Consider the following 13,983-nt stretch of genomic DNA (forward strand, 5'->3'; position numbering starts at 1 on the left):
GACAACTTACTGAACAGAAGAAAATATCGACAAATCACATATCCAACAAAGTTAATATCCAAAATATACAAAGAACCCACATACTAAATAGCAAAAAAACCCCAAACAACCCAATTTAAAAATGGGCAGAGGATCAAACAGACATTTTTCTGACGGAGCCATGTAGACGGCCAATAGGCACAGGAAAAAATGTTCAACTTCACCAATTATCAGGAAAATGCAAATGAAAACCATGAGACAGCATCTCACATCTCAAAAAGATAAGAAATAACAAGTGCTAGAGACGATGTGCAGAAAAGGAAAGCTTATATACTGTTGGTGAGAATGTAAATTGGTGCAGCCACTATGGAAAACAATATGGAGGCTCCTCAAAAAATTAAACAGGACTATCATATATATGATCCAGCTATTTCACTTCCGGATATTTATTCAAAGAAAAACAAATGAACAAACCAAACTCATGGATATGGAGAATAGATCGGTCATAAGAGTGGAAGAGGGCTGGAAGGTACAAAAGGGGTGAAGAAGTCAACTGTATGGTGATGAATAGTAACTAGAATTACAATGATCACTTTGTAATGTTTATAAATACCAAATTGTCTCATACACCTGAAACTAATAATGTTATACCAATTTTACCACAAAAAAAAATAAAACGAAGGTAAATGTCATAATTGTTTTTATGAAACAACTAAAAAAAAAAAGGCCAAGAAATAACAAGTGTTGGTGAAGATGTGGAAAAAACAACTCATGCAGTATTGGTAGAAATGTAAACTGGTATGGCTGCTACAGAAACACAGTGTGGAGATCCCTTCAAAATAAAAAAAAAACTACCATATGACCCAGCAATTATACTTGTATGTATTTATCTGAAGAGAATGAAAACACTAATTCAAAAAGATATATGTGCCCCCATGTTCACTGCTGCAATTTTTACAATAGCAAAGATATGGAAACTACTTAAGTATCCAGTGATGGATGAATGGATAAAGAAATTGTATTGTATGTATTTCTTTATATATCTGTGTGTGTGTGGGTATGCTTACACCCATACACACACACATACCTGAATATTACTCAGCCATAAAAATAAATGAAATTGGGTCATATTTGACAATAGGAAGACCGTGATGCCATTACACTAAGTGAAATAAGTCAGACAGAGAAACAAATACTGTCTAATCTCTAAAACAGTAACAACAGAAAAAAAACCCACTCTGTATCACATAGATTGGTAGTTGCCAGAAGCTGGGGGTAGCCTAGGAGAAATGTTCACTGTTTGGGTTTTTTCTTTTAGTTTCAATAAATTGGAAAAAAAGTAGTAATTTGGTTTCTTTCTCGGTTATTTCCCATTTCTGCCAATTCGTTACTGTTAATAAAGGCAGTAATATGTTTACCAAATATATTCACATCTTCAAAAGCAAACATGCAGAAAAAAGATGGCAGAAAGAAACAGAAGCCAGAAAAAGACAAGACTACAAATAGCTGATCTACATAGTTATGATAAAGGTAGATTCATCTTTAGATATAATGGAATACTAGAAATTATACCCCCAATCATGTACTTTTTCTTGCCTTTAGAAACCTGGACAATGAAGGAACCTAAACAAGCAATTAAAAACAGTGTGGGGGCGCCTGGGTGGCTCAGTGGGTTAAGCCGCTGCCTTCAGCTCAGGTCATGATCTCAGGGTCCTGGGATCGAGTCCCGCATCTGGCTCTCTGCTCAGCGGAGAGCCTGCTTCCCTTCCTCTCTCTCTGCCTGCCTCTCTTGTGATTTCTCTCCGTCAAATAAATAAATAAAATCTTTAAAAAAAAATAAATAAATAAATAAATAATAAAAAAATAAAAACAGTGTGAAGCTATAAGCCTGCACTGTCCAGTAAGGAAGCCACTACCTAGCCTGATGTGGCTACTGGGCACCTGATAATGCATCTAATCTGAAGAGAGAGAAGCCATAAGTGTAAAAGACACACTGGATTTTGAAGACTTGCTATTTTTTTTTAAAAAAGGCAAAATATCTCATTAATAATTTTTTACTGTTACATGTTGAAATAGTAATATTCTGAAATATATTGGCCTACACAAAATATATTAAAATTAACTTCACCTGTTTCTTTTTCCTTTTTTATAACTGTCCCTCATAATAATATACTGCTTAAACTATAACTGTAACTGTAACTTCAACACAAGCATGCTTAAAGATGACCTTGAGAAAAACATGTACTAGCTGCAGGCCTTTGGTGGAGGGGATGATGCACATCCTTGAAGCCGAGCAGCTGGGGATGCCGGGCTTGCTCTGGGCGGAAGGCCGCCCTGCTTCCCTTTTTCATAGTCTTCCCCACCTCAGAGAAAGCCTGCTGTTAAGGTAATCCCTTTAAGTTAGCTAGCTCAACTACAAATCCAGGCTGCTGGACCAGACACACCTTACTCCTCTTCCTGTTTACCTCATTTACCTCTAAAACTTGTGACCAACACCTGACTCACATTCCTTCTTGTTGTTACTGCTAGACACATGGCTGTTGTATAACCTTTTCTTCTTCTTTGTTGCTATCTTGTATCTAATAAATACGGGATTGAGGAGTTGGGATTGAGGAGTTGTTGGGGGGGGGGGCAGTCCTTCCAGCTGTCGTCCCCTGCTCCCTCTCTCTCTTACAGCTGACTTGTTGGTGCCTCATTCTTCTCCCATGTGCCATTAGGAAAGCGGCACTTTTTAAATGTGACTACAACAAAATTTTAAATTATATATGTGGCTCACATTGTATTTCTGTTGTACATCACTGCTACATAGACCCTTATTAAATAGTGTTATTCAACTATTAAGTGGGGATTTTTCAGAGTTATTCCTACTATTTGCTCTACTACTAACACTATATCTCATTTAAGTTCTAACCTTGGTCCCTGACTGTAAAATAGAGGTTAAAGAAAAAAAAAATCAGTAGCTGCATTAAGTCATGGATACAACATTAAAACAGCAAGTAAAAGAATGGCATTCTAGTCCTGGTTTCGGCACTGGCTAGTAGTTAATAGAGAGATCTTTTTTTTCCTGAACCTTGGTTGCCTGTCTCAAAAATTAAATGAGAAAACTAAATTTAGACCTCTGATTCCATCAAAATATTTTTTCTCATCAAAATTGGTTTTCATAAAAATGAATAAATACTCACTCTGAGTCTAACACATCCTCTGCGAGAGCCTCTCATCATTTTGTCCTTGGACTAAAAGAAAACAAAAACATTCAATGAATAAAAAATTATAGACTATATTCAGAATCATCTAGGGATAAAGAAAAAAATTACAGTAGTAAAAACCTCCATTCTTTACCCATATCCTCCATCCCCCTCCACCTCCCAAATCACTTAAAGACAGAAATTAGCAGTTTCAAATGATTATGTTTTAAAGTGCTGGTGAGGACATTGGTGCACTGTTGGTGGAAATGTAAAGTGGTGCAGCCACTACAGAAAACATCCTGAAAAAATTAAAAATACAAATACCATATGATCCGGTAATTCTACTTCTGGGTATTTACCCAAAGAAAATGAAAACACTAATTAGAAAAGATACATGCACCCCTGTATTTACTGCATTATGTACAAAAGCCAAAAAATGAAACCAGCCTAAGTACATCAGCAGATGAATGGGTAAAGAAGATACAGTGTGTGTATACACACAGTGGAATATTACTCGGCCATAACAAAGAATGAAATCTTGCCATTTGTGACAACATGGATAGAGCTACGGGGTATATTGTTTGTTTGTTTTTTATTTATTTATTTATTTATTTTTTTTTTTGACAGAGAGAAATCACAACTAGGCAGAGAGGCAGGCAGAGAGAGAGGAGGAAGCAGGCTCCCCGCGGAGCAGAGAGCCTGATGCGGGGCTCCATCCCAGGACCTCGGGATCATGACCTGAGCCGAAGGCAGAGGCTTTAACCCACTGAGCCACCCAGGCGCCCCGACAGGGTATATTGTTAAGTGACATTAAGTCAGACAGAGAAAAGATAAATACCTATGACTTTACTTATATGTGGAATCTAAAAAATGAAACAGAAACAGACTCAAAAATACAGAGAACTGGTAGTTGCCAGAGCAGAGGAGGTTAGAGGGATAGGAAAAATAAGTAAAGGGGATTAAGAGGTATAAGCTTCCAGTTATAAAATAAATTAAGTCATGGGGATGAAAAGTACAGCGTAGAGAACACAGTCAATAATACTGTAATAACTTTGTATGGTAAGAGATGGTAACTATACTTACTGTGATGAGCACTGAGTAATGTATATAAATGTTGAATCACTATGTTGTACACCTAAAACTAATACTGAATGTCAACTACAAACAAATAAAATGAAAGTCTTTTATAATTACACAAATAAACCTAATCGTGAATTTTGTGTGCCTTTAATATAGTATGTTTATTACACTAATTTTAATTCTTCCTAATGCCCCTTAACTCTAGCACAGTGTTTCTCATATTTCAGAGAGTTTGACAACTACCTAGAGGGCTAAGAATCACCCAGAAGTTTTAAGATTCACCCCCGGTTGATTATGACTCAGGCAGATGGAGGGCCACATTTTGAGAAACATTGCTTTACCTCTTTTCAAGTGCCCAAATATGTCACATTTTTTGCCTCTGAGATTTCTCATCCAGTGTTCCTCAGCTTGGAATGTCCCTGACCCTGATTTTCTATCTTGCTGTCACTCATTAACACCTTACCTTACCTATGATTTGGATTCCCATTCCTCTCCTAGAGTCTCCTGTATGTTCTCATCATGGCATGTACCATCCTGTGATGTAATGGCTAATTTACTTGTCTAGTTCATCCACAAGACTACATATTCCCTAAGAAGTAGGAATTCTATCTTACACTTCAGAATATTAGATGCTTAAAAAATACTACTAAAATGTTGCTCCCTTACTAGACCGGGCTGAGGAAAGGCTATGTTCTGCATAATAAACCTTGTGTTCATATTTAGTAAATATCCCTAAAATTAAATTTAGTCACGTGTAATAAAATAAAATGAATCCTGAAATATAATCAAAGTTTTAAAAATATTTAGTACCTCAACAACTGATATTTTTCTTACTCCTCTAAGCAAGAAAAAAGTAAAATAAGTCAACATCATGAAATTATATTTTAAAGAAAATTGTCCCACTTTTGAGGGATGCCACGGATGCCTTATATCCAATGTACTATACACCACAGGCAAACTTTGAGTTATGATTATAGAGGACTTAATGTACAGCATTTTCTATAGCTAATACTATACAGTATACCCGAAAGTTACTAATAGAGTAGATCTTAAAAATTCTCACCACAGGGGCACCTGGGTGGCTCAGTGGATTGAGCCGCTGCCTTCGGCTCAGGTCATGATCCCAATGTTCTGGGATCGAGCCCTGCATCGGGCTCTCTGCTCAGCGGGGAGCCTGCTTCCCCCTCTCTGCCTGCCTCTCTGCCTACTTGTGATCTCTGTCTGTCAAATAAATAAATAAAATCTTTAAAAAAAAAAATTCTCACCACAAAAAAAAAAAAAGGATTATGTTAACTAACCTACTGTGGTTAACATAATATATATATATAGTTTTTTAAATATTTTATTTATTTGATAGAGAGAAATCACAACTAGGCAGAGAGGCAGGCAGAGAGAGAGGAGGAAGCAGGCTCCCTGCGGAGCAGAGAGCCCGATGCGGGGCTCGATCCCAGGACCCTGAGATCATGACCTGAGCTGAAGGCAGAGGCTTTAACCCACTGAGCCACCCAGGTGCCCCAACATAATATATATTTATCAAATCATCACACTGTACACTTTAAACTTATACAATGTTATACTCAATTATAACTCAATAAAATGAAAGAAAACAAATATTTCTTGGGGATATTTGTATGTCTATATATAAAGATCTGCCTTATCCCTTTCATTGCCTACAATATTTTCTAAGAATATAGCCTATGCCATTTTTTCACTGACTCTTAAACTTATGAATGTAACAATATTACAATGATAAATCAAAGTTGATTCTTTTTTTTTAATATTTTATTTATTTATTTGATAGAGAGAGATCACAAGTAAATAGAGAGGCAGGCAGAGAGAGAGAGAGAGAGAGGGAAGCAGGCTCCCTGCTGAGCAGAGAGCCCGATGCGGGGCTCCACCCCAGGACCCTGAGATCATGACCTGAGCTGAAGGCAGCGGCTTAACCCACTGAGCCACCCAGGCGCCCCTCAAAGTTGATTCTTTAAAAAAGTACTGAGCCACAGGAATTCATGTTCAAAAATGATTATTTTTAAAAAATGATTTTTAAGGGACAGCAGACAGTCTTCTTTATTCCACTTAAAAATACAAGGATTCATACATTTTATTTAAAAATTCTCAGGACACCTGGGTGGCTCAGTGGGTTAAAGCCTCTACCTTTGGCTCAAGTCATGATCCCAGGGTCCTGGGATCAAGCTCCCCATATCGGCCTCTCTGCTCTGCAGGGAGCCTGCTTTCTCCTCTCTCTCTGCCTGCCTCTCTGCCTACTTGTGATCTCTGTCTGTCAAATAAATAAATAAATAAATCTTTAAAAAAAAATAATTCTCACTAGCCTGGTTGGCTCAGTGGGTTAAGCCTCTGCCTTCCGCTTGGGTCGCGATCTTAGGGTCCTGGGATTGAGCTCCACATTGGGTTCTCTGCTCAGCAGGGAGCCTGCTTCCCCCCCTCTCTCTGCCTGCCTCTCTGCCTACTTGTGATCTCTCTGTCAAATGAATAAATAAAATCTTTGAAAAAAAAAAAAAACAACCTCTCACTAGCAAGCACAATCATAAGAGTTCTTTACTAGCAATACAGTTAGCAAAAACACAATTAACAAAAGCATTCCCATTTAACAGCCCTTTACTATACTCTAGACTTATCTTCAAAAGTGTCAAGGCATACATAAAATAGTAATTACGACTGAAAATACCCGATGAGAGTTAGAATACAAATCCAGGCAAGAACCAACATATTCATCCTTAATTCCTCTTTCACTTTTAAAAATATGGTTATAGTGAGCAGGAAAAGAGTAAGACAGATCCCAGTGATGGTACTCTTATTAGGGTTATGAATTATAAAACACTGAAAGAAGTGAAAATAATTAAAACTAACTAGGAAACAATCAGACAAGGCCAGAATGTGGAACATCCCACAAAATCGTCCTAGATTCTTTAAAAAGGTCCTTAAAGAAAAAAAAGAAGACTAGCATATAAACCACTATAATACAATGAAAAATAAATTACATGATTATAGGTACAAAGTGCCATGAGCTACAAAAGGCCCTCTGCTGTGGAAAAGGATCAGGGAAGACAATACTGAAGTGACCAGGTTTCAAGTTTCAGTCTGGGACTTTAAAAAAAAAAAGGTTCTAATAAGAAGAGTGGAGGTAGGAAGAAGAGGGCATTCCAATCCAAGGGAACACCACCAGCCAAAGCACAGGTACAGAAAACTCTACACACAAACCATTCATAGAAGGAGAGTATATTTATAGACCCAAGCACAGAGTGCAAAAAGGAACATGAAGAGAGACGAGGCTGAAAAGGAGATATGGGAACCAGATTCTGAAGAACTGAAAAAAAATACTGAGTTGTTAAGAAAATCAAACTTTATTCAACGGTTAAAGGAGAGCTACTGAGGATTTTTTAGGAGGGTAATTACATTCCCAAAACGTGTGTTTTAGAAAAGTAACACTGTTAAATATAAGGACTTGAGCAAAAGAATGATGGTGACATCTGCAATCGCAGCACCAACAGTACATTCTCACTGATGCCCTCTGTGTGACAAGCACTTTAGATACAGTAAACCTCTAAAGACTTGGCATGGTAAGAATTATTCATATATTACAGATGAAAGTGACACCAAGGAGATCAAGTAATTTTCAATATTACATATGTAAAATGTAGGAGAGTTTGACACGGCAGGCACAATTTGTAATGGCTGCCCTGCAAATCTTTCCCCAGACCAAAATCTGCTGTTAGCCTGGCATCCTCTGCCACAATGGTACAGGGTCCACTCATTCTCTCTCCACTCAGTTCTAATACGCACCTAAAGGGAAGCTGGTGTGCGTATTAGAACCCCCAAGCACAGTGAGTGCTGAAGGGGTGGTGTCATGGGACCCACTACCCCCACAAGGCAGAATAGAGTCCTTTCCCAGGACGTTTTTCTCCTGGAGCTGAAGAAGAGCTCTTCCTACCTGTTCCCGAAGCTCTGAGATAAAGTTGCCATGAGACATGTGTCTTCTTCATGAAGAAAGAAAGAAATAAAGCCTACACAATGAGATGAGACATAAGAGGTGGAGAGTCCTAGCTGCCCGTGTCCAGCGACACCCTCACCTGAGGCAAGCCTGCCGAAGCAAATGCAACTCACTGAGTATCAGGGTTTTTTGTTTTGTTTGTTTGTTTGTTTTTTAATGAATACAAGTAGCTTCTGCTAATCCAAAAAGGCAGGGCAGGCAACCCCACTCCAGTAATCTTCCTTCCAGATGTTATTTTACTAATGTTCTGAGCCTTACAACAAATTTTTAACAGGTTGGAACAGTCACACAACCCATAACTTAGATGAGGGGCACCTGGGTGGCTCAGTCAGTTAAACGTCTGCCTTTGGCTCAGGTCATGATCTCAGGGTCCTGGGATCAAGGCTCCCCTCTCCTGCCCCCAACAATCAGGCTTCCCTGTTCAGTGGAGAGTCTGCTTCTTCCTCCCCCTTTGCTCCTCCCCCTGACTCATGCGCTCACATGCTCTCTCTCTCAAATAAATAGAATCTTTAAAAAAAAAAAAAAAAGCCAAAGACCTATAATTTAGATGAGTTCCCTCTTTCTGCCTCCAGGTACAAAATCAAGCACCTCAAGAAAGGATCACTCTGAAATGGACACTACAGTCTTTTAGGCTGGATAAGGACTCCCCCATGAAGTGGGGAGATATACAGCTGATGTTCTACTCCCTAAGGGGCTAGAGGACTAGCAAAAATTTTTGGGTTTTGTGGTTGCATTTGCCGGTTTCTCATATTTACTAACATAAGGGCAGTGGGTCCTGTTACAATAAGCCATGCAATCAAAAATTATTTTTAAGGGGCACCTGGGTGGCACAGTTAAGTGTCCAACTTTTGACAGGCTAAGGTCGTGATTTCAGGGTGGTGATGGAGAGGCCCCTGCCAGGCTCCTTGCTCAGAACTGAGTTGGCTTGAGATTCTCTCTCCTCCTCTCTCTGCCCCCCCCTCCACTGTGCACACCTTCTCTCTCTCTCTCAAAATAAATAAATCTTTAAAAATTATTTTTAATAATCCTAGGCTAATTAGCTAACCCCGAGGTATGGTTTCAGATTACAATTCATATTAAGACTTCAAAGTAAATTACCATAAATACAATATAATGCTGCCTGTAATAGACTGTATGTCCCCCAATATCCATTCTCCTCTCTTCTTCCTTTCCGTAATGAAATCCTCCACCCCCAAGTCTTAACTGAACACATGGTTCTGTTGGGTATTACATTCCCAGCCTCCCTTTCAGCTAAGTATAGCCATTTAGCTATATAATAGCCAGTGGACTATGCAATGTATGAAACACAATTGTGGCTTTAAAAGGAAACTGCTTGCAGGCCACCTAGCTGGCTCAGTCAAAAGAGCATTAACACTCTTGATTTTGGGAAAAATCAAGCCCCATGTTTGGTGCAGAATTACTCTAAATCAACCAATCAGTCAGTCTTTAAAAAAAAAAAAAAAAAATGGAAACTCCTCTTTTTAAGAGCACATGGAATGCTCTCCAGGACAGACCAAATATTAGGCCATAAAACAAGCCTCAATAAATTTGAAAGGTTGGGAATAATACAAAGTATGTCTTTAATCATGATGTGTTAAAAGCAGCACTCAGTTAACAAAGGGAAATTTGGGAAATTCAAAATGTGTGGAAGTGACATACTCCTAAATAACTAATAGGTCAAAGGAAAAAAAAAATCAGAAGGGAAATGAGAAAACATCTGTGATCTGAAAATGAAAACAACATACCAAAACTTTCAGGAGATAGTGAAAGCATTTATAACTGTAAAAGATCTGAAATCAATAACCTAACTTTACACCTTAAGTACACAAAGTAGGGCAATTAAACCTAAAGCAAGCAAAGAAAGGAAGTAATAAAGGCTATAAAATTTTAAGCAAAAATAAATGAAAATAGAAACACACACACACACACAAAATCAATGAAACCAAAGGCTGGTTCCTTGAAAAAGATCAACAAAATGGACAAAACTTTAGCTTTACTAACCAAGGAAAAAAGAGGAGTCAAATTAGTAAAATCAGGAATAAAAGAGGCGAGACATTACTAACAACCTTACAGAAACAAAAGGAAATCTAAGGTAACATGATGAATAACAAATTAAATAATCTAGATGTGATAGGCAAATTCCAGAACAAACTGTCACACCTGACTAAAAAAAAAAAATCTGAATAGGCCTCCAAGAAGTAGAGAGATTGAATTAGTAATGAAAAACTTTTCACAAAGAAAAGCCTAGGCCCAGGTGGCTTAACCAATAAATTCTATCAAAGTTTAAAGAATTAACAACAACTCTTCATTCTCTTCCAAAATTTTAAAAGAAGAAAGACTTCCCAACTTTCTCTATAAGGCAAGTATTATTCTGGTACCAAAACCAGACAAAAGTAAAGTATCACAAGAAAAGACCAACATCTACTGTGAATTAAGATGCAAAAATCCTCCGCAGAATACAAGCAAACCAAATCTGCCAACACATAAATAGGATTATACAGCTAAACTATTATGCTCTAAATGTGTATACCCTCCCCCTTCCAAATTCATATACTGAAATCTTAACCCTCAAGATGATGGTATCAGGAGGTGGAGCCTTTGGAACAGCCCTCATAAACTGGATTGGTGGCTTATTAAAAAAAAGACCTAAGAGAGCTCCCTTGCCCCTTCCACCATATAAGGTTACAGTGAAATGATCTTCATCTAAGAAGGTTCTCATCGCAGACACTGAATCTACCAGTGCCTTGATCCTGCCTCCAAAACTGTGAGAAATAATTTCTGTTGTTTATAAGCTACCCAGTGTATGGTATTTTTGTTATAGCAATCCAAACATACTAAGACAATGACCAAGTAGAATTTATTCCTGGAATGCAAGGTTGAGTCAACACATGAAAATCAATCAATAAAACAAGGAACAAAAATGACATGATCACCTCAAAAACAGGAAAAGCACTTGACAAAATCCCACATTCTTTCAGGATAAAACCACTCAAGAATAGAAGGTAACTATTCTATTTCATAGAAGGACATCTATAAAAACCCACAGCTAATATCATACTTACTGATATCAGACTAAAAGCTTTACACCTTTACACCTAAGAGCAGGAACAAGACAAGGATGTCCTCTCTCATCACTCCTATTCAATACTGTACTAGAGGTTCTAGCTGGGAAAATTAGATAAGAAAAAGAAATAAAAGACATTAAGATTGGAAAGGAAGAAATAAAATTATTTGAGATGACAGAACCTATATATAGAAAATCCTAAGGAATCCACGAAAACACTATTCGAGGTAATAAATGAGTTCAGCAAGTTTATAGACTACAAGACCAATATATAAATTGGTCTTATATATTAGTCAATATATAAATTGGACTACAAGACCAATATATATAATTGTGTTTCCTTTTTTTTTTTTTAAGATTTATTTATTTAGTTGAGAAAGAGAGAGAGACAGAAGAGAGTGGGGTGGAGGGAGAGAGAGAGGGAAAGAGAGTCTTTTTTCTTTTTTTTTTTTAAGATTTTATTTATTTATTTGACAGAGAGAGATCACAAGCAGATAGAGAGGCAGGCAGAGAGAGAGAGAGGGAAGCAGGCTCTCTGCTGAGCAGAGAGCCCGATGCGGGACTCGATCCCAGGACCCCGAGATCATGACCTGAGCCGAAGGCAGTGGCTTAACCCACTGAGCCACCCAGGTGCCCCAGAGACGGAAAGAGAGTCTTAAGCAGATGCTGGGCTGAGCACAGAGCCCAACTCAAGACTCAATCCCACAATCCTCGCAGAGATCACAACCTGAAATGAAACCAAGAGTCAGATACTTGTACCACCCAAGTGCCCCAAAATTCAACCGTGTTTCTATATTCTCGGAACAAGAAAATTTAAAAGTGGAATGAAAAAAAAAAATTTCATTTATAATGTCAAAAAGAATTTAAATACTTAGTAATAAATTTAATTTTTAGAAGTACAAGGCTTGTACAATGAAAACTGCAAAGCACTGTTGAAGGAAACCAAAGAAGACCTAAATAAATGGAAAGACATCTCATATTGATGGAGTGGAAGACTTGATCTTGTCACAATGGCACTATTCCCCAAACTGACTTACAGATTTCCCAACTGCCTTTTTTACAGAAACTGATAAGTTGATCCCCAAACAGCCAAAACAATCTTCAAGAAAATAATAACAAAGTTGGAGAACTCACAATTCTTAGTACAAGAACAATAAAAAGCTACAGTAACAAAGACAGTAATTAGAACAATGAAACAGAATTGAAAGTCTAGAAATAAACTCATACAGCTATGGTCAATTGATTGACAAGGATGCCAAGACTATCCAATGGGGGAAAGAATAATCTTTCTAACAAAGAGTACTGAGACAACTGGCTATATCCCTGTGCAGAAGAATAAAATTGGACCCCCACCCTATACCATATAAAACCATTAAACTATTAATAATAAACTAAAATTATGAAACTCTTAGAAGAAAACACAGGTGTAATTTCTTGTGACCGTGGATTATACAATGGTTTCTTAGGACACCAAAAGCACAAGCAACAAAAGAAAAATAAACTGAACATCAAACTTAAAAAAAAAAAATTATGCTTTTCAAAGGACACTATCAAGAAAGTAAAAAAACAGGGCGCCTGTGTGGCTCAGTGGGTTAAGCCGCTGCCTTCTGCTCAGGTCATGATCTCAGGGTCGTCGGATCGAGTCCCGCATCCGGCTCTCTGCTCAGCAGGGAGCCTGCTTCCCTCTCTCTCTCTATCTACTTGTGATCTCTGTCAAATAAATAAATAAAATCTTTAAAAAAAAAAAAAGTAAAAAAACAAACCACAAAATGTAAGAAAGTATTTACAAATCATACATATGATATGTATGAAGAATATAGAAGAACTCTTCTATGAAGAACCCTTATAATTCAACAATAAAGACAATGCAACTTAAAATGAGTCAAGGATTTGAATAGATATTTCTCTTAAGAAAGCCAAATCAACAAGATAATTTCAGCCAGTGATAAATGTTAAGAAGAAAATAAAGCACAATGATGATCAGAAAGCTGTTGTGGCGAAGAGGGGTTCTACTTTAATGTAGATGGTTTGGGAAGACTCTTGGAGTTTTATCTGAACTGAGATTTGAACAAAAGCCTCAAAGTAAAGAATCTGGGAGGGAAAGTCTCAGGCAAAAGGAATAGCAGGAAATGATTCATTAGTAAGCTTGTTCTCCCGTTCATTCTCAGCAAGAAAATTTCAAATTTTCTCCATTCTCCCATCATGCATACTCCCTCTGCACATTTCCACTTGGCTTTCTCACAGGCATTTCAAACATAACATTATCTGAAACCAACTCGTGATTTTCTCTCAAATCCTATCTTTCATCCATCCAAACTACCCCCCCATTTCTGTCTCCTAAAAATCTCTCACATCCTTCCATTTAACTTCATCTCCACTGTAACCACCCTAACCCAGTCCTCCATAATCCGTTCCCTATGCCACATCACCTTCTAACTCCTCTATATCTAATCCCCCTCTCCTCTAATCCTTTTCAAAGAATCTTTTCAAAACAAACTTGAGCAGGTCACTACCTTGATTAAAAACAGAACAAGCAAGCAAAAAAATATTTCAAGGCTCTACACTGCTCTTAGGATAAAATCCAAATTTCTTCATTTATCCTCTACAAAGACCCTCTTTGTTCTGGCCCCAGTCTATCTCTAAAGTCCCCATTATCCCTGTACTCC

At 37.7% G+C, this 13,983-nt stretch overlaps 1 protein-coding gene across 5 annotated transcripts in view; it reads right to left on the reverse strand.

The window, feature by feature from the left end:
- The window catches only part of OSBPL9 (oxysterol binding protein like 9), a 180,742-nt gene that overhangs the window by 144,397 nt on the left and 22,362 nt on the right, over positions 1 to 13,983 (reverse strand). For all 5 annotated transcript variants that reach the window (XM_046028113.1, XM_046028122.1, XM_046028115.1 and 2 more), the window contains exon 2: positions 3,162 to 3,212. In XM_046028113.1, the coding sequence (XP_045884069.1) occupies positions 3,162 to 3,212 (51 nt within the window). The remainder of the gene's footprint in view (positions 1 to 3,161; positions 3,213 to 13,983) is intronic.

Source organism: Meles meles, chromosome 1, assembly GCF_922984935.1.
Source record: "Meles meles chromosome 1, mMelMel3.1 paternal haplotype, whole genome shotgun sequence".
Taxonomy (NCBI): Eukaryota; Metazoa; Chordata; class Mammalia; order Carnivora; family Mustelidae; genus Meles; species Meles meles.